Source organism: Rhinolophus sinicus, linkage group LG11 (genome assembly GCF_036562045.2).
Source record: "Rhinolophus sinicus isolate RSC01 linkage group LG11, ASM3656204v1, whole genome shotgun sequence".
NCBI lineage: Eukaryota > Metazoa > Chordata > Mammalia > Chiroptera > Rhinolophidae > Rhinolophus > Rhinolophus sinicus.
The window spans coordinates 54709279-54731829 of NC_133760.1; the positions used below are offsets into that span (position 1 = coordinate 54709279).

The window sequence follows — 22551 nt, forward strand, 5'->3', positions numbered from 1 at the left end:
TATGTGTCAACAGAAAAGGTGACTATCCTTAATATATGATTTGTGAAAAAAATCAACAAGTCTATCCAAATAAAAACATGGGAAAGGAAAAGGAAGAGACAATTTCCATATGAAGAAATATAAAAAACTTGATGTTTCCAGTAAGAGGTAACTAAATTATAGCATATTTGGTTAATGGAATACTATTTTCAGTAAAATAAATAAAAATGTTAATATAACAAATCACTAGTGAAAAAAACAGGTTACAAAAAGGCCTATAGTATTACTCCAATTTGGCTCAGTATACACACTTAGTGTCCCAAGCTTACAGGTTTATGTTATTTGTATTCTGCAAGAAGTCTACAGTTAATGTGTATTTTTGTCTGATTACAAAATTATTTTTAAAAACAGTGAGATGTTTACGTGCTTTAACTTAGAAAGAAAGGTCTACGTTAAGAACCTGCTGCTTCACGCCTAATGTTTCATTAAGCCCAATACCTCAAGAGCCAAAGCTGATGAAATACAGGACGTGCACACCCAAAAGCACAACATTGTTTTTGTTTTACATTATATCTGTTTCCCATAAGAACATAACCAGCTTGGGCAGCAAAAACTCATCTCTCTCAAAAACTTTGCATTCCCCTGCAACATACTTTTACCGTGTCCCAGACAAGGCTGTTACACTCTCTGAGGGGCACTGGCTTTCCATCTTTTGCACAAATAGTAGCATTCTAGTGATTACGAAAACATTCAAGTCTAGAGCGGACTCATTAATCACTTATTTTATATCTAAGAAACCAAGGTCCTAGGTGTTGTGTTATTAGGCTTCGGGATTCTTTGTTGGTGGCAGATAAGCATGTTAGAACACCAAGATCACATTCAAAATGACTCAATACAATTATTAAAGACTGTCCCTACTAGTTCTATCAGGATCATTTTGTAGTAAAAACCAAAGTGAAAGACAAAACAAAAAAATACAACAGATCAAAAAAGGGAAGCAAATTAAATGAAGGTATTTTTAAAGTTTTGCTTTATGACTCTAGAAACCCACAATAGTCATACAGACGTTTTATAGCTCAGATTAATCTCCATTACATGAGACAGTAAGATATGTCAAAACACTGGTGTGGCTTAGGGGTGTTCACTCATCACACCATCCTTGGGGAGAAGCCAAGGATTCTTAAACGTTTCCCCTCAAACACGGAAAAGGGAACACAGACCCCCAGGGAGTTTGCACAGCTGGCCCAAGTTGGCTGCTGAAAGCACAATACGTATTTCTGGGTGTCATGCTTTATCTCAATACTGTTCATGAGTTTTGCATTCTATTTCCTGATAGAATATTTTAATATGAATATAATTTCTCCTTAGGTTACTGAGTAAAATGTGCAACCTTTTGTCCTGTGGTTTTGCATATACTGGAGGTTCTCAAAATGTGTACGTGTGATATCAAACACTTACATCTTTACCAAGCACCAAACAGCACATATACATATAAAATATGTATTTGTAATTACTTATTCCCATTTTACAGATGAGGAAGCTGAGAACAGGTTAGGGACAACCCTCTAGTAAATGGGGAGGTGGGGCGTTCTGAACAGTTTTGAGATGCAAGGCTACATGGAGGGAAGAGCAGAATTGTTTGCGTGGTTAATTCCAACGCTCTGCTTATAGACTGTCTGCGTAAGGACTTCCAGAATGTGAGACAAGTCGTGTCTGGTGAGATCCAACTGGACTTGGCCCAAACCTTTAACCCCCCTCCAGAAAGAAGTCCCCTTTAAGAGAACCAGGATGCAGGAAGCACGCTTGCTCCCTTGACAGCAGGGCTCACGCTGGGTAGGAAGCATCCAGGCCATCCAAAACCTTTGCTCTTCAACTTGCTGGTGGGTCTCGTGCCTGATTTAAAAACCAGACCTCCCTGCTTTGGGAGAGCGTATGTGGCCCTGACCTTACAGGCTGATTTCTATGACACCAGAGTGTACTCTGCTCAATGTGGATAACGGACCGGACCATAGTTCACTAAAGTCCTTAAAAAGAAAAGGATCGCACGGCCACCGCGGACGTACACCTCGATACATAAAAGGCCCCACTTTTAAAACGTAGACTGCTTTAAAAGACTCACCATGTATAGTAAAAGATGTGTTTATAAAAACTACACTGCCAAACTAAAATGAAGTAACAGACAATGCGAAGATTCAACACAGAGTATGTTCATTTGTCAGGCAGCTGTTTGAAACTCTGAATGAGTTGGTTTTGGTTAATTCCAAGTCGGGATACAAAAGCTAATTTAACCCATAAATATATATACACAAAGAATTATTACTATTCCAAGTATAATACGTCTGAAGAATTGTGAGGTATCAGAAATTAGTTTGTCAAGGACTTTCGACTTCAAACGTCTCAGACCCTCTTATCATCACTACCTCCTCCCAGGGGAAAATACACTCAGATCATCACAAACCAATCAGGCAGCACTTGACAACTCGAGGCAGGGCTGCTGCCTTCCTAACTCTGTTTCTCGGCATATGGAAACAGTGACTGTGCATCGCATTTGCTCTCCAGGTGAAGAGAGCAGGTATCAGACAGTCGGCCCCAGATTCCCTGGAAATCTTGCTCATCTCAGTCAGGGGTCAGCAAACAATACAGCCCAGGGGCCAAACCGTGCCTGTAAGTGACGTTTTATCGGAACGCGGCCACACTCCCTTGTTTACACGTTGCCATGGCACACTGGCACCCAGTGGCAGGGCTGCAGTCGCAATGGAGACCGCACATGGCAAAGTCTAAAACATTTACTATGTGGCCCTTCGGAGAGTTTGCTGACTCCTGACCTAGGCCATTCCTCAGGGCATAAGTCTAGGATACGGATTCCCAAGACAGAGAACAAATAACATTTACAGTGGAACTTCATTATAACACCACTTAGCACGGAAAGAGATTCACCAGACCCATCCTGGATCTTCTCCTACATGAGGAGTTAGATCCCATCATTTCAGAAGCACCTCTCCTCTAACGCAAACTGGAAGGCTGTGTTACAGATTGTTAGGGGGTATTTTAGCAGCAAAGAAACAAAGCTTGAAGTCTGCAAATCTGAGACTATTTGTAAAAACTATTTTCTCCTTGACCTGGTGAGACTGTGGCTCCCACTAGAAGCAGAGGCACACTCTAGGAGAGAGAGTTCAAAATGCAGAAGTCATACCGTTCTTACGGCTGCATCCTTAGAACAGTAAGAAGAGTCATGATTATCAAATTCAGTCATAAAAGCTCTTTGGCGACTCAGAAGCCCTTGCCCCTGCTACAGACACGAGACAGTAACACGGCCCAGGAAATGACTTCTGGAGAAGCTGCATATGCTAAAGAGAATAACTGCTTTGAACAGCAGTAACTTTTAACTGAAGTCCACTGTAAGTACCATTTTGAAGCTTACCTTTTTCATATATTCAGTAACTGGGTTCTGCTGCAAGAATTCAGTACTCTCTCTGGTATAAAATCTCTCTGTGTCAGCCAAAAACTGAGACTCAAAGGATTCTTTATACACTGTTAACGTAGGGCCCTTGGCAAACGCATCGTCTTCATTCAGCCCCAATTCCACTAGAAAGAAATATGAACTATATTTCAATTACCCTATTTTTTGTTGTATTTTACAGAATATACTTAGGTGTAGCATCCAGTTTAAGTAATGCTTAACAGGTAAATATACTGTTTCCATAAAATAGAATAAAATCCAAGACATACAAAACCAATTAATTCTGACCCATGGCCAGGCATGTTTCAAAGTTATCATGAAGTTTATTTAGAAAGTGTTGGTGAACACACAATGGGATTTATAGATGATGTAATACAGAATTGTACACCTGAAATCTATGTAATTTTACTAACAATTGTCACCCCAATAAATTAAAAAAAAAAAGAAAATGTTTGTTTCCTAAAAAACATAAAAAGAATAAAAGTGACTAATTTTAAACTTTTAAAGAAATACAATGCCACCTAAATTTTTAAAACATTGTATTACATTATTCGTTTTTCAATCTTAATTTTTCAAGTTGATATAAATTTCTGATTATAATTTAGCTCTACTAATGACAGTATCATATTATATATCCAGTAATTCAGTATGAGGTCAGACAAAAATTAATTCACATGCCTATTCCATCAAAATTTCCTTTAGTTACAAGGATCAAACAATTTTTATGATGTGTAATAGCAAATGGAATCACACAGAGAATTATGAGTACCTTTGTAAATAGTAACAATATTCTTGGTAACACTGAAATGTCTGAAAATAAATCTGGTGGAATATTGTTGCAACTAACATTTGATGGGAAAATTCTGAATAAATTAAAGGAAAATTGTTTACCGTAAGACTGCACAACTCCACTAATCAGTCTTGTATTGATGGTTTCACCATTTCTTTCCTTTTCAATCAGTTTTAAAACAGCATTTGTTACCTTTAGAAAGGGCACAGGAAGAAGATACATGTGTTACAGGCTACGGTATGTGTCATACTACTCACAGCTCTGAAACGCTTAAATCGATTCAATAATGCAAGAGGAGGGATAACTCCTGAGACATTCCAAAGGAGGAAGACAATGGCTAAGAAATAAGATCTAAGGGATTTTAAAAGGAAAGTAACATAAGCAGGTACCTGTTTATTCAACGGCCTGAACAGACAATCTCTCCAAGTCACCAACGCCAGCTGGGTGAAAAGAAAAGAGAAGTATAAAATGTCTATACTTCCACTATGTTTTACTAAGACTGAAGTCATAGGAAATAGCCTGAAATATTTATCGATATTCTTCTATCATTACAATGAAATCAGAGAGCCACTCTCTTGAATTAACAACTTTAAGAGGTATCAAAGTACAGATGTTTATCAGCTCACATTTTAATAATTAAGATAAAAAGAAAATTTGGGATTTAAGAGTATGTACATATCAGCTTAAAGGATAACAGTGGATTCAATCTATAAAATTGTTCCCTGGGACAAATTAATTTTTGACCTTACACATTTAATGAAGGTAATTCCAGTTATCATCATAGTTTTCTAATATTCAGTAAAATAAATAACAGACTATAAAAATCTAACAAGTTCTGTATCCTGCTTTGGTGATTTGTTTCATCGATTTGCATAAGTGTAAAGGCATCAAACTACACATTAAACAGATACAGTTTATTGTACGTAAGTTATTTGAATTTCCCATTTTACTTATACTCCTGGGAGAATATATGTATGATGCATTTTTAAAAGACTTTTAAACTTCCACAGAGGTTGTTAGAAAATTACTATAAAAATGCTCCCCAAAAGAGAAATTTTATAATTTGCACATGACTTTTAAACTGTTTGTTGAGAGATTATTCAGTTAAAATAAAATTCAAATTTATAACAATTTAACACTCAAATACAAACTGCTGAGAAACTCATTTAAACATAAATGCTAGCAGTCTTATTTTTCACAAATGTAATAGATAAAACTGGGCTTATGTAAGATACAGACTTCTGAAAAGACTGTATGTAAATTTAATTCATACACTGAACTTTCACTGAGGGTATTTCTTCCCTCCACCCCCCAAAAGAAGAGCATGAAAGTGGTATTTAAGAGAAAGCATTTTTAATAAAGCAGGAGTAACACATAGTCAGCCTCTAATGCAGGAGGGAGGCAGGAGGGAGAATGCAATGCCGTGGACGTGAAAGACACACCTTTAAAAATAACTTTTTTCCAAACACTTTTTCTAAGTTAAGACAGCCTTTGACGGTCCTAATGTGACTCTTTAAAAAACACACTCTATAAAGTAGACTTGTACTTTTTCATATTTTCTTTACCTGGTATTGAATATGGTAGAAAAAAGGTTAAGAAAACTGGATTTTTAGGACTCTGATGTTATTAGAGGGTGTCTGTGGTATTTCAGGTCAAGCAGGCTTCTAAGAGGAAATCGACCCAAATCACGCTGATTCCTACACTGATAACTGTCAGTCCCCAAAAAAGCGTTTGTAAGTGGAAGAGAAAAGGAGAAGTACAAAAAGCTCAAATCAGAACAACAAACCTAGAAAGTTTTGTTAAAACCACATAACCGCGAAGTACCATTAAGCAGCAGTAACCGTTTGGTACAGAGATTGAGCTGTATGTAGTATAAACAATAAAAATGTGTCTTGCGTCTGTGATACACTTTATGTTTTTCCTCCAATTAAATTTGTCTAAAGCAACAAAGTACTGTTATGATAATAACACTGCGGATACAGAGAAGCTCATCATGCAGAGCTGGACATTTGCTGCCACTGGTTCAGTCTGTGTGTCCGACAGCCCGTCACCAGCTTGCTTTACAACAGGCTCTCAAACCTGACAGTATCAGAGAGTTTGCTAACAGGTAGCGGGGCCCCACCTGCAGACTTTCTAATTAAGTGAAATCTAGGCTGAGGTCCAATAACGTGCACTTCTAACAAGTTCCCACGTGGAGACAATGCTGCAGATCTGGGGACCACACTTAGAAACCAGGGGGCCTAGAAAAAGCTCCTTGACTGAAGGAGCATATTAACAAAGATGATTCAACAACTCCAGTTTTGCCTCTTCAAAATTTATTTTCATGCAGTCTATATTAAAAACCCCTCAATTTTAAACTCTGTAAATACCATTACTTATATTACTTTGTAAAGTGAGAGGGGCGCGTCCCGTGAGGGTGGGTCACTGAAGCCGGAGTCTCAGGTGAGGGCACGACTTAGGCTGCTGGGACTCGGGCTTTCAGGGCTGCAACTGGGGCAGTTCCAAGGGAACCCTGATGGTTGGCTGCTCAAACAATCAGAGGAGGAACTTGACGTAAGAATGCAGAAGTATGCAGGTTGCGTTTCAGAACTCCCATTTACTCACCCTCTCCTTTCTTGCCATAAACTATTTCAAGGGTCATTTACTGATAAATTAAAACAAAGGTAAAATGAACCCACCAGTCTGAAAATAGCTTAGTATTTGTCTAGATCCCTTATCTGAAAAGCTGACGCATCACTAAGAAAACAGGCATTCGGAATGTATTTGAGGAAATCTTACAGAATAGATTTCGTAGATGCCTTTGCGGCCCTCGTCACATTCGCGGCGAACCCAATGTCGATTGAGGTAGGCACATATTCCATTCAGCACTTTGCTGGAAAACCGGTAATCTTCCCACTGCTGAGTGTAGAACTTCAGTACACTCTCGTCCATCAAGTCTTCTCCATCCTAAAAACAAGGTCACCAAAGCTTTAAAATGACGAATTTGTCACATGATAAAGATGAACGTTAACTAAAATCTATTGCATTAAAACACATTGATGTGTATGGTTTTAGATGGGTTCTTTAAATTATTCTGTATACAAAAATGTCTCATTAATACAAATTCTCACAAGAATATAGCTTATGAGAATTAGACGAGAGAGAGAGCATTTTAATAAAAATTCTTTCATCTCAAGTTGGAACTTTCCCCATGGTATTAAATATGAATATATACCCATAAAAAGAACCCTGAACTTTGAGTATGAAGGTAATCACTTTTTGTTAACAAATAAAGAATTTACCTCGAAATCATCCTTTGGGTATTTTCTCTCTGATAAAAAATTAACATGTCCTATTAACAATTTAGACCATGGGGCCAACACCATTTATTTTTTATTTCATCTTCCTTCTGCATTATATATACTTAAACATTATAAAAATGCAAAGCTTTTTGGGGCAATGTTACATTTTTCTAAACATAAGTGTAACGGTACAGTATTTCTTTTTTAACAAGACCTCATGAGGAAAATGTACATTAACCAAAATTATTTTTACTGAGATTTCCGCAAGTTAAACCACACATTTCTATTTGAACTGAACTTGAAATTTCTTTCTTAGGTATTAATGACATCTCCAGAGTAAGTGTTAGACTCTAAAAACTGGGCATTTAACTGTAGTGCCTCTGAAATACGCTGCAGCAGGAACGCAGTAAGGGTGAAACTGGACGGAGGGAATTCTGTGAACCACGGGCCTGGGAGCCCGGGGACCCCCCCAGCCTGCGTCTTCACTGTGGAAAAGCTCCCTAAACGTGCGGTTCACAGCAATCCAACCAGCCATATGGAAACCTGACCATATCGTGATACAACCAAATTGTTGCTCATTTATATTTCAATAATAAGAAACGAACTACAAAACGTAAAGCTAAGCTCTTCTGGATGACAGTGTGTATGACCTTTTTTAAAACGCAAAAATCTCTCTGACAGCATGGTTATCAGTACTTTCACACACAACGCAGGGTTCCTTACTTTAAGTTCCTTACTTAAAGAATTCCCGGGTTCATTTTACAAAATGTTGTGAATAAAAATAAGGACACAGTGGCTTCAGCAAGACATCATAAACACACTGTTTAGGGACTATCTTGGTCACCACCTGTGGGCCATCAACTATAGTCTATTAGAATCATGTTTAAGTTTCCGATTAGCTTGTAACGTCTATTAAGAAAAACAATTTTGGAGCATGCTGAAAAGTTTGCCTGTTATCTGTAAATCAGAAATCTTTAAACTATATCCAGAGTGCAAATTTCCCAGCATGGCGAGTACAGATGTCTTCACGCACTCTATTTAATATGTGTGGCCCCAGGTGAAGGAGGCCCCTGCCCGTCCTGGGGCTGGATGGAACGCATGACACTGCCTTTGTTACAGAGGATGGAGACTGAGAAGAAAAAGGCGGAAGACAAAGGAGAAAAGCTCCATCCAGCCCAAGCGAAAGGCTCAGATTCAGAGCAGGAGGAAACCACATTTGAAGGCAAGGGCTGTCCTAGGGAAACCCATCATAACCAGGGGCACAGTTTCATCGTCATTCTGAAATAAGACTACACGACCATGTGGAAAAGGCAAGATCACACTGCAAAGATGTGATTACCAAAGGCTGGGTAAGTTTACAATCACTGATACATTTTGATTCAGAACAGCACATTGAGTTCAAAACACAATGTAAGGCAGTATGAAGTCATAACTATGTGCTTTAAATCAAAAGGTTCATCAATTTCTAACAGCCCAATCACAAAATGGTTAGTAATTTGAGGAAACTGTACTACTGTGGTGTAAGGTTATCAAAAATTTCTGATTTAACAAATTAAAAACCAGAATACGGCTTATGAAGGTTTCCTAACAGGCAAAAGACTAGAAAAGCCACGGCAAAACATCCTCCCGCAGACGTCAGCGATGAAAACAATGAACGAAGGACAGCGAAAAATTTGGCACTGAAATTGGAATCATGATTTTACTACAACATTCTATTATAAATATTCAGTACATATGTAAAACATCTTACCTTAAGAAGATTTGTCAAGTAATTCTTCAAAAATTCTTTAAGCCTTTTGTATAATTCCAAGCCAACAAATTGAGCTCCGCCAGGAGTCTGCCCCTTTTTCGATTTAGAAGGAGGGACGCCAGCCCCTCGAGCTTGGTTCGACTGGTGAACACTCGTGCAGTAGTTGTACACGTGACTTGGAGGGAAGTTAAGGAAACCAACAGGCATCATTGATGAGAACAGTGATTAACAGTGATTTTAAGGAAGGTTGCCAAGAAAACACTAGACCTTCTAGATCATCTAATGCAATTTTCTTGTGGAAAACTGCCCTAAGAGTATATGAGAAGCTATGCACAGAACTGGCAACAGGGTACCATGGAAAGGTCCCAAATGAAAACAGCAATTATCTACCTCAGTAACAACAAGACGCCAATAACCAGTCTATCGCGATGCAGAGCTGTACTCCCAGAATCATACATTATATAGAAATAACCAAAACTTGATTTTAAAATTATTTAAGTGGAGAAAACCTTTCTAAACAAAGTCATATAAATAGTTAATCTGAAATTCTGGAAATATTTTAGTAAAACATATCTTTGAAACAGAGTTACTATCTTTAATAAATTAAGGTAATTTCAAACAGTATGAAAAAATTATTCTCTATAGAACTATGAGCAAAGTATTCCAACAGGAAATCCAAAGCTAAAAGAAATACGTATTAGTGGCCAAAATCCCCCCAAATCATCAACCTCAGAAGTAATCAAAGAACTGTGCCTTACAACAATGAATCATTTCATTAGATGTTTCACATGGAGAGAGTCACAGACTATAACACACAATGAACTCTCGTAAGCACATGACCCAACCTGGAAAAATCTTCTTGCATTCCCACGCTTGTCCCATTCTGTCCAAACCGCTCCCTCCACTTTTTAGGAAATGAAACAGTACAGATTATAATAGAAATTATCTCCTATTGTTATGTATCCTTCCCTAATTGCATCCCTCCCTTCACTTTCCTTAGGGGCCAACATCCCCAAAATTTGGTGTCTATCATTCTGCTGGATGTTTGTGTATTTTACTGTGTAACTAAATATGAGATTATTTTACATATTTTCAAATTTTAGACTACACAAGTTATAACATGTACATTTGCTTCTGCCATTTGTTTCTGATAACAGGTGAAGTAGCTACAGCTGTATTATACTACTGTTTCCCCGAAAATAAGACCTAGCCGAATAATCAGCTCTAACGCGTCTTTTAGAGAAAAACTTAATATAAAACCCAGTATGTGGTGATTGTGTGATGTGATATATTAATTTTTGCTCCAAAAGATGCATTAGAGCTGATGTCCGGCAAGGTTTTATTTTCGGGGAAACACGGTCTGTAGCATAGATTTACAATAATTTATCCATTCTCTTGTGGACAGACCCTGCCAATGATCATTTTGGCAGGTTCCAATATTTGGTAGGATTCTACTGTATTTTGTCTTAAATCTGATGTTCACCTTGAGGTTTCTAATCCACCTTGAGTACAGCTGTGAATGAGAACATACCACGTATTACATTGTCTGTCCTTTCCCACTATCTGTATTGCTACTTTTAGAAAACTGTCATTTCGATGAAGTTTTCAAGTAGACTGCCCCGTTGTTCAGTCTTCTCTTTAAAAAGGTACCTTATCTACTTAAAATATGGTTTATGATTAATTTTGCAAGAGGCTTGTCTATTAGTCTTTTTTAAATAACCAGTTTGGGATTTACTGATTTTCATTACTGTACATTTCCTTTCTGTTTTTAATTTACTTCTTTCTTTATATTTGCTTTCTTTCTGTAAATCCTTGTTTTGGTTGATCAGCTTTGTCAATTCTCTGTTCTTTTTAATATAAGCATTGAAAACTACTAATTTTCTGCTCGACACCAAGGTCTGATATGTGGTTTCTTTATTCAGTTACATATTTTTTCCATTATTAGGTCTCTTAAGAGTTTAGAACTTTTTAGATTCCCAAAGTACATTTTTTTACCTTAAAAAAAACCCTTAACTATATTCTAAAAGTAATGAGGGAATGTTACCTTTTTGATACAGTTTCTTTAAAATGTAATGAGACTTATAATTGAATATGTAATTTTCTTTGCGTGTGCTTGAAAAGAATGTCCATTCTCTAACTGCTAATTAGAACAAGCTGATCACTTCTGTTTTTCACATCTAAATTGTTGGTGATTTGCCTGTTTATTATGCACTGAAATCTCCTTATCTAGTCATGGATTTGTCAATTTCTCTTCCGAGTCTCTACAACATCTGTCATATATTTTGAGGCCCTGTTAACAAGCAGACAAATTTAGAATTATATTCCTGGTGACTTGTTCTTTTTATCATTAGGAAGTAATTATGTCTATTCTTAACAATAGTACCTTAGAAATCTATTACTTCTGATGTTAATATAGTTATTTCTATCTTTTGGTTAGAATTTTCCTCAAGTATATTCTATCTCTTTACTTTCAACTTTTATGTCACAGTGTTTTGCTATATGCACACCACCACAGGAAAATCCACTTTATAAAAAAATTGAGTTTGACAGTTTCAAGGGCAAGTTTGGTTTTAAGATTACACTGTTTTAATTGCTATTTGGATTAACTTCTATCATCTTATTTTGCATTTTCTATTTTAGTTATTTTTCTTCCACGCTTGTGTTGTCTCCTTTTTTCACTCCCATTGGGTCAATATTCCCTCCCTGTTCCATTGTAGTTATTTTATTATGTTGCAGTTACACATTTTATTTGTATTCTTGTAATGGTTACTTTAAAATTTGACGTGCATATTTTGCCTTTCACCAATTCTGGTAAATTCTCAGGTTATCTCCTCTTCAAATACTTCTGATCCCCTTTCTATTTTCTCCTATATGTATGTTGGACATTCTCACCTCACATCCCTTATCTCAATTTATATCTTCAGTTATTTGCCATCACTTCATCTTTGTTCAAACCTAGTTTTTCTTCATCTACCATCTGGTTAAGTGGTCCTCTTTCAGCTGTGTCAAATTTACTGTATACTTTTAAGGATTTTATTTTACATTTGTAGAATTTCCCTGTTTCTTTTAAAAGTCGGTCTTATTTCCCCCCGTTTTGTTCCTTTATATTTTTGATTCATTTACATCACTGTTTTTAACATATTAGAGGCACGCACTAAAGATCCTTTAGCGATCCTTTAGACAGACCCAATTCTACATGCTCACTTGTTCCGGTGGACTCGCTGTTCCACTTCGTAACTTTATATAGTTGTAAACTCATTTGCAGTGGGGTTTTCACATTAATTTCCAGCTTGAGGAAATCCTGCAACAAGTTGGTGGTACAAACTCAAACCCCAAACACACCCTAGGTGACAAAGTCTCAGCTCAATACTTTCCTAGTTGTCTCCCTGGGCGAGTGGCTCAATTATTTTGTTTTCCAGTTCAGCTCTTCACTGAAGATTTCCATGGAAACGCCAGCACCACCCCCACTAACTGCCCAGGCACAGGCTTTGCTTCCTTTTCTGTGTGGCCGCCATCTCCCAGCCCCCCTCTCGCCCAAATCCCCGAAAGGTGCCACACAGACGCTCATAATTTTTATCGAGCACTCAGTTCTAGGTGTTGGGTCCAGGAAACTTTTTTTGGTTATCTAGTTGAGCCTGACCTCTGTTATTTGGCAATATATTACTCTCCAGCTACTAAATTAACAAAGGTCTTTAAGAAAACAGTGAAACCCAATGATAGCCAAAGTACAGGAAAATGGGAGATTCTATCCATTGGGGTCAGAATGTACACTTACCATTTTTCTGGAATAAAATTTGAAAATATTCAAAAGCCTTAAATTCCATTCTTTTTGCTACAGCAATTATACTCATCAGTACTTATCATGGAGAAATTAGCACGGGAGTATATAAACACTTACTGAGCAAACCATCACAGCACTGCCCAGTTGTGGAGGGTAGACGTCCAAGACCAAGGTACGTGAGGGTTGGTTTCTGGGGAGGACTCGCTTCCTGACTTGCAAACAGTTGCCTTCTCCCCGCATCCTCGGAGAGGGCTCTCCGGTGTCTCTCTCTCTTCTTGTGAGGACACCATTCCTATGGGATTAGGGCCACATCGTATGACCTCATTTAATCTTAACTATTTCCTCAAAGGCCCCAACTTCAAATACTATAAAACTGGGCTTAGCGTTTCAAAATATACATTTTGGGGTACACAATTCAGTCCATAACACCACATAATATATGTTTATATAAAATGTTCAGATAGACAAATCTATAGAAAGATTAGTGAGGGGTGGGGAGAGTAAGGTGGCGATAATTAAGGACACAGCGTTTCTTTGTGATGTAAGTGTTCTAAAATTGAATGGAGTGATAGTTGAACATACCCGTACCCATGACTATACTAAAAACCACTGACACTGACATTTACACTTTAAACCAGATTAATTCTATGACAGGTGAATTATAGCTCAATAAAATTTCTATTAAAAAAAAATCATTGCAATCCCAGCAGTTTTTAGGGTAGAAACTGACAAGCTGAAAATAAAATTTCTAGAAAGATACAAAGGACCTAGAATTGTCAAAATAATCTTGGGGGTGAGGAAGAAAACAAAGGTGGAAGACTTATACTACCTGACTTCAAGAGCTTTTGTAATGCTACATAATTAAGAAATCACAAAAAATGAAAAGACCAAACAGTATTCCACATAAACGTAGATACAAAAATACTTTATACAAATAAAAAAGTCAAATTAGTAATATATCATTTTTGGATGGATATATTAATATATAGATCAATGACACAGAATTCTAGAAACGAAATCACACTTACTGTGTCATTTAATTTTAACAAAGGTACCAAAACAACCCACTAGGGAAAAGTCTTTTGAACAAATGACACTGTAATTAGTGGGAAGTCTAATGGGGTGAAGATTAGCCCTACCTCACAGCACACGCAAAATTACCTCAAGATGGATCACAGACCCAAATGTAAAAGCCCAAACCATAAGGCTTTAAGAGGAAAATACAGTATCTCTGTGATGGAGGCAAAGGTTTCTTACAGGTCACAGAACACAATAACTATAAAGGAAAATTAAAACAAAGTAAGTTTCCCCAAAATAAAAAATACCTGCTCACCCAAAGACACCATTAAAAAAAGCAATAGCAAGCTTCAGACTGGGAGAAAAGACTAGGGAGACGTAGCTGACAAAACAATCATATCCTAAATAAACTCGTACGACTCAACAATAAAAAGTACATTCATTCATCCAGAAAAAAGCAAGACTCAGATACTTAACAAAAGAAGACAGAAATAATCAACCAGCATATGAAAAGGGACTCAATATCACTAATTAGGGAAATGCAAATTGAAACTGTTGAGATATAACCATACACCACAAGAATGGCTAAAACCAAAAAGACTGACCTAACCAGTGTTGGTGAAATGGTGACACAACTAGAACTTTTCTCAATCATTGTTTATATGAATGCAAAACGCTATGGCACTTGGAAAAACAGTCAGTTTCTTATAAAGTTAAACATACTATTACCACACAATCCAGCAATCCCGCTATGCATTTACCTAAGAGATATGAAAACACTATGCCCACAAAAACATCTGCACTTGGATGTTCCTAGTAGCTTTATTTATTATAGCCCCAAACTGGAACAAGCTCAGATAGCTATCATCAGAAGAATAAAAAAACTGCCGTATTCATACTATGGACTATCACTCAGCACCAACGAGGGAAAAACTTCTATTACTTGCAGAGACAGAAATAAATCTCAAAAGCATCCTGAGCTGAAGCAGCCTTACCCAAAGGGGTACATAATCCATACTTTTCTTTAGGTGAAGTTCTAGCACAGGCCAAACTAATCTATGGTGGTGGCCTCGGGAGAGGCAAAGATTGACAGAGAAGCAGGAAGGAACTTTCTGTGGGGATAATAATGTTCTCTACCTTGGTATGGCTTTGGGTTACACAAGCAGATGCACTAGTCAAAATGTATCTAATGGAAACTCCAAACGAATGTCAAACTCTAATGACGCACACGTTTACGTATTTAGGGAGAGGTGCATTGATTGATGCCGACAACTTACTCAGAAATGTATCAAATAAGATGGAGGGATGGATGGATGGATTCAGGACAGACAGATATGTGATTAAGCAAGTACAATAAAATGTCAATTACAGAATATGGGTCTTCACTATAAATTAACTTTTCTTTAGGTTTAAAAATTTTCAGAAGAGGTTGAAAACTCCAAGACAAAATAAAACGTAACAACCTTCAAAACAAAACAAACATCTGAACCTCTGATGTCATCAGCCAAAGACAATTATAAATGCTTTATTATCTAAAACCAAAAGCAAAGATACAAAACCAGTCATTTATGAAACTGCTGAACAAAAAGCCTGTGCACAACTTTGCTTCTCTCGTTAAGATGTACTGTATCGGTGCTCTTGGCTAATTAGGTGATAGGCTAGTCGTGTAAGCAGGTGGTCACACTCCGCTATTGTAATATTTGAGGCTGCTAAGTTATGTTGATCTCAACTGTGCTTCTTCATAACGATAGCTTGGGGCTTTTGATGCCTCCCGTATGCCACCGTTGGTAATTTACGGCTGGGTTTCACTCATCACAGCCATGGTGTTAATTCTGGGAACCACTGCAATAGCCCCCCAGTCCTCCCAACACAGACTGGACGCTCTAGAGTACGGGCGGTGCTCATCTGGGAACCTGGGCCTGCTCCCTTCACTTCACCCACAGGCCTTGGATCACACTGAGTTCTTTGAGCACAGACATTTAGTGCTTTTGTTCCTGCTATCAGTCCTTCTCTTCACCATCTTGGGCACTAGAGATTTAGCATCTTCAGTTATGGGAAATTATTTTATATTCTCTATAAACTATTATACATTTTACAAATATCCCGATTTTCTACAGACTTCCTAACAATTAGAAATTAGGAACCCTGGGTTACTTCTCAGTCTCTAAAGCTTCTAGCCCTTTTGATTTACTTCCAGTGTTCCTTCTAGCTCTTCTATTAACTTTTTCAAGTCTGAGTTACCATTTCAAATGTGAGTTTTCTCATGGTATCCTGTTCCTAATTTACTGCTGTAAGAAGAAGCTTCTCATATCAGACAATGTTAATGTTTAAAGCATTTTCTCATTCCCTGTACTTACTACTATGTTTGTTTATTCTGTTCTTTCATACAATTATTAATTCTTAGTACTAAAGGTACTAAAAAACCAACAGGAAACACCACTGGCCTGAGTGGGGCTGGTAGGCCACAGCTGTGGGGGACTTACTGGGAGCTGGCCATTTCACTGCTGTATCCTCTCATGTCAATAAATGGATTTATTTGTCAGGGCCGTTCAGTTTTTCCAAAGAAGAATTGTCTGGGTCCAGCAGGACCATCAGTATTCTGATACGGAATCGGGGACCCATCACTCTAGATGCTTTCTATGCTTCCTACTTCTGCCAACCTCTGCTAGGCCTCTGTCCCCAAACTTCTAAGATGGTCCCATTCAATGTGTCCTGAATACAAGCAACAAGTCTGTCTAGATCAGAGGCTCCTGGCTGCAAGTGTTCTGCACTTGAGAATAGAGGGAGGTGATGGGCTTTTGATTTTACAGATTTTGAACCCGTCCGTCCTCTGCAGGGCACTGCCCAGTCTCGCACCCCTACCTCTGCCAAACCCGAGCCTCCAGGCCCCACGCTTCCCAGGCCTTCAGGGCCAGGGGCTGTCTCGTCCTCCTCCGAGCACCTTCTAGATCAAGGCTTCTCATACCCTGGTGACCAGTCCCGTCTCCACCTGCTTTCCATCTTCCAAAAAAACTGAATTCTACCTATAATGCCTGTTCCCTTCCATTCTTTGTCCTCATTGATTCAAAAATTACCTTACTATCATTTTAGTAACGTCACAAATGGGACGGGATGAGATTTCATCTTTAACCAGAAGCCCAGTAACCTGCTCCTTTTTGTGCTCTATTTCTATGGCCCCTCCCCTGGTTCAGAAGTTACACACCACACTTGGATTACTACTACTAAGAGCAGTTAGTCTCTCCCTTCCTTTGATCTCTTTCCTATTTTAATCCCATTTGGTTTCCAGATTGATCCTCCTAAAATTTGTTTATATCAAGTCATTAATTCTCAAGTCATATATCCAGCTCCATGGACCGGACCTACACTACATTTAAAACAAAAACAAAAACCCACAATGTACACTCCTTCACCTGGGTTTCAAGATTCGCCACAATCTGGCATCATCCTTTATCCAAGCCAGTTAAACTAACCAACTCATACCGTCATTCTTACTACAGCCTGTACTCAAGCCAGCCAAACCATGTCCTCTAAAAGTGTCACCTCTCACTTCCACGCCCACCTTTCTCCCTACTCAGCACGTCCTCTGCAGTGTTACCATCTGCACGGCCCGTCACCCTCTGCGTGTCAGCCGTCTGCACGGCCCGTCATAGATTTCCTAATAATGAAATAAGACCATCAACATTTCCTGTCACATATATTCCAACACACATGTACACACACTCCACTTCATTTAGTAGGCATTTGAGAGAGCTTACAATACCTGAGACATAATAGAAAAACAAAAATGTAAGCCAGAATACATACATAATAGGAAAATAAAATAGGATCCAAAATTACAACATCCAAGTCAGAATCCTAAAGTTTACCCAAACAGACTGACCTCACAATGAATTATTAGAAAGAAAGCTATTACACACTCGGAGGACCATGGGCCAAAAGTAACGTCAGTCCCAGCACACAGGTAACAGCACTGGCTGTTAAGGCAGTTCCTATTTGACTCAAGTACAAATATAACAGCAATCAAGGAAAAACGAATTTTTCCATTGTCTTTAACAAAGACGCTTGTTTCTGGATCGCACAAGAACAGTTACCAGTGGTTATATATGCGCTAAGAATGACATGTCAGGAGCCCATTCCTGTTCACTCGCAGGGACGTTCCAGAGCAAGTTCTCTATCAGGATCAATCACCAGGGAGCCATTTGTACAAAAAATAACCAAAACCCTACAGATACACATTTACTTGCAACTAGGAAGTTGTCTGTGTTGAAAGTTACTTTTAAGCTACATACATTGTATGCATGCATGCATGCATGCATGTATGTATGTATGTATGCATGCATGTATGTATGTATGCGTGTGTAGATAAACACACACACAGATGTACCCACGCAAGCAGCTCCAGGGACTGCCTGGGTGGCTGAGACGCGACGGAACACAATGGAAAGGACAGGCACTTGTCAACTGCGTGCCTTTCTGGACTTCTAAAATTTTACAACAGGATTACTTATGTTTTAAAAAAAACCAAAATTACATTTTAAGAAGTCCCAAAATGGATCTACTCTTGAGTTCGTGCAATTTTTCCTGCAAATAGTTTTAACCCACACATGAGTAGCTGTGTCCAATTGTGGAAGAGTTCGGTCTAAAGCCGATTTCTTGTGTGAAATGGTGGCCTGGGGGACCCATGCTAGCCGTTTTCTTGAGGAGGAAGCAGACACAAAGGTCATATGCAAACAGCTGTGCACTTCTGAGGGAGCAGTGAACCACCTTTTCCAGAAGAACAGCCCCAACTGTGCTGTCATCAGAAAGGCGGAAACCACAGCCCACCCAGCCGGACAGACCTCACGGAGCTTTGAGATACCGTCTTCACTTAGTATTTTTTCAATCTTAGCTTTAAATCAACTATGCTACATGGAGAAACGTTACCAGGAAAGAAAAGAGCAGATTCTTAATGTGTATCAAAGCTGCCAGAGAAGTCATCTATCCAGGGGACCCAGTCCTTCCTCGCGTGTCACTGGTGTGAGACAGGAGGAAAAAGCACCACTGGAGTAATTCAGTGTATCCCGGGCAGGACAGACTGTCCATGTTCAAATGGCTCCAAAATTGAGGCGTTCCTCAACTACCGCATCTGGTTTTGTCCGCTGTGGGGAGAGTCCAGGCCTCAGCATTCCAGCTGCTCACTCTATGAAATGGGGCTCCTTCCGCTGCTGCCCCCACCCCCAGAGCCCACACTTACCACACGCTGTTCTAACACATGCACAATTATGAGTTAATAAATCATTTACAGGAGGAGTATAAAAACTAAGTAAGTATGACTAATATTTAGGAAAAAATAGTCACATCTAAAATTATTTTCAAAGCAGAACTACTGAAATAGATGAAGAGGAAAAGTTAAATATAGGAAGTAAGAGGAAATACGGAAAAGAAAAACCATCAAGAGGTAAAAATCTAAAAGGCAATAAAACAGAAGCTTCATTCAGGAGTCAATGAATTAGCTGTTTTACACTAAGACAGCCAGAGTCTAGCAAAGCCACACATTTGACTTTTAAAACTTTGAGGTTCTTTTCCAAAGGTTCCCTGGGAGAGTTTCTGTGGCAGCACAGCCAAAAGCAGAGAGCAGATAAAAATCTAAGCAGACATCTGGGCTTCTTGGGGGCCTGACCAGGTCTCTATCCTCCGGCAGGCGGGGAACGGTGACGTGGTGGGCAGTCATGTTAAAAAGCCAAGAGCCAAGTCTGGTTCTGCCTCCAAAATAGGTCACATACCTCTTCTGTCACCCTAGAACTGTTTAGTCGTTTGCCAAGGCATACCTTCTGCATGCTTGGTAGGGACACGTCACTGTGAAAGGGGTCCCATCAGATGCAAAGGTCTTAGGCAAAGCTACACACGCATCGTTCCGCAAACATTTCCTGAGTGCGTTCCCTGCCTCCAGTCCCGGGGTGAAGACAGCAGCTCACTACCTGATGTGGGAATGGCCACACAGCCAGGTGTGACACAAGTGGTCCCGCGACGGCTGTAGGGCGATGCAGGGGTCTCCAATGTGCCTGCCCCACGGCACCGTGCTCTGAATCTAAAGCACACACATCTGGGAATCGATTTGCAACTTTCAGAAACTACCAAAACTCAAACCATTTTCATTTTCTAATAGGAAAGTCAATTCAATTAAACAGAACAGAACCATTTCCTACTACCACTTTTTACCCAACTAGAACGCACGGTGGACATTTAAACAATTACCTTGTATGAGACTCAGCTGGAAAGACTTGGCACGAGCAGTGAGACTAGAACCACCTCCTATCTTCACATGTCCCCACAGGCCGACCTGCACAAACTGGCAAGAGCCACGGGCTCACCCACCGGTCTTTACAGTCTGTCTGTCAAGTTACAAAAGAACTGGGTTCTCTCGAGGCTATGGTTACAGGATTCTGAAAGGCAACATCCCATACAAAGCCAACAAATCCACATCCAACAGCATATTTCAAAGGCAAAGACTGCTGGCAACCAATTGTGATTAACTATGAAATTTGTCTGAGAATGTTCCAAGTGCACCAAGTATATACATTCATACACCATGAATCAAATTTAGAAGGAAAAATGCTGGACGTACCATGTTTATACTAATAAAAACAAAAAAATCACATCTAGAGGCAACTCTGCAAAATTATTGTTAACTTCTGTGGGTTCTCTCTGGAAGGCAGATACAATTTCTCAATCCTATTTTAACTATTTTGACAGTACCAGGTCAGCAGTGAAAAGTACAGAGAACTTATATTTGCATAAGGAAAACTAATAAAAACAAATGAACTGTCTTTTAAAATGGATGTTCTATACCCAAATCTAGAAAGCACAGAAGATTGTTTTTTAAAAAGTCATCCACAAACCCAATACCTACGAATAGCCACTTTCCATATGGTGACACACACATTCTTTCAAAAGTACAGGGTGCGCTGGGGGGAGGGGGAGTCACAGCACAGATGCCACTTTATGTCCTGCTTTTCCTCTTATTGCAAACATTATTACATGTCCATGAATATTCAATATACTCTGAAAGGCTGTTTATGGCCATCAAATACCACATGCTTAGTGCTGAAGACGGAGGTTTTCCACTTTTCCTATTATTAAAGTATCCTGAACAGCCTTGCTCATACAGTTTCAACACAACCACTTCCTTGGGATAGAGTTAAAAGTTAAAAAAACAAAAACTACTAGACCAAAGTATATTTTTACGCCTTTATGTTTCAAACTACTGGACGAAAGTACATTTTTATGCCTTTCTGTTTCTAAGTTTTTCCCCAGAAGGACCACAGCAAACGAGCACTCCCACCGCACAGCCAGAGCTCCACCTCCCGCCGCTCCTGCCAACAACACAGGCTACAGACGTTTCTTTAAAACTCTTCAACCTGATACGTTAAAAAAATTTTTTTAATTCTTCATTTCCTTAGTAATTATGAGGTTGAACATTTCCCCATATTATGACTGACCATTTGCATTTCTTCTTTCCATGAACCACTTACGTCCTTTAGAGCTTTATTCTAACAGGACAGATAAATAAATACATAGATGAGAATGGTAGCTTACATTTGGAAAAAATATAAAAATGCTTAGATATGTTTAGGTTTATTTGATGTAAGCCACACCCTTTAGGTGAGCAAAATCGTATTGATGTAAGACTCCTGAATAAAAAGCACAGGATAAAACAATATCCAAAGACAGTCACTGGGCTAGATATAGATGGTTATTTCCAAATGGATCACCATTAATCTATCGTGAAAACAATTTGTTCCTCTTTCCATTTGATCCAGTTTTCTGAGATGTTGACTTTTTAGAATATAAGGAAAGAGGGTTTTGCAGCAGGCGAGCCGAGCAGAAAGGCCGCTGCCTGGATTACTCCCCACTTGCGCTCACAGCTCCTATGAAGAGCCAGTAAGGGGCAAAGCACGCGGGCCTGAGAAGAGTGACAGCAGCAGCCGTGACAGGACTGCACAGCTGGCAGGGGCAGAGCGGCCGCAGGACCAGCAAGTCCTGGCATGCCATCCCAGCCAGGCACAGGCTGCAGGCTGCCCAGGGCTCGGCAGAGTGACCCTGGGCGAACGAGCCCCCATCGCCAGCGCCCGTGAACTGTGTCACAGATCACCGGGATGGAGGTTAGGTATGAATTCTGCATATACTGACACTGTAACTTTCTGAGGGGGAAGCCACAGGACTCGGAAGCATGAATGTCATCTTTAGGTACTGCATGGTGAAAAGATGATTTTGAAAAAACAGGCTAAGAAAACAGAATAAACCGATTCAGCCCACAGACTACGGGGGGGGGGGGGAAACAGAAACTGCAAAGTTTATGAGAACTTATGCAGGAAACAGAAAAAAGAGAAAGACTTCAACAGAGAAGAGCAGAGTGACTCCAAGAGGAGCTAGGATTATGATTTGAGATGTATCACGCCCGCAAGAAAAGAAGAACTCTGACCTGGAAGCGAGGGTCAGGCAGATCTGGGGACT

General features: G+C 39.2%; 1 protein-coding gene across 5 annotated transcripts in view; it reads right to left on the reverse strand.

The window, feature by feature from the left end:
• CUL1 (cullin 1) overlaps positions 1–22551 on the reverse strand; it is a 77477-nt gene that overhangs the window by 28387 nt on the left and 26539 nt on the right. For all 5 annotated transcript variants that reach the window (XM_074315217.1, XM_019739403.2, XM_019739402.2 and 2 more), the window contains exons 3-7: positions 9261–9435; positions 7008–7175; positions 4619–4669; positions 4331–4421; positions 3401–3564 (exon numbers count right to left, since the gene is read on the reverse strand). In XM_074315217.1, coding sequence (XP_074171318.1) covers positions 3401–3564; positions 4331–4421; positions 4619–4669; positions 7008–7175; positions 9261–9435 — 649 coding nt within the window. The remainder of the gene's footprint in view (positions 1–3400; positions 3565–4330; positions 4422–4618; positions 4670–7007; positions 7176–9260; positions 9436–22551) is intronic.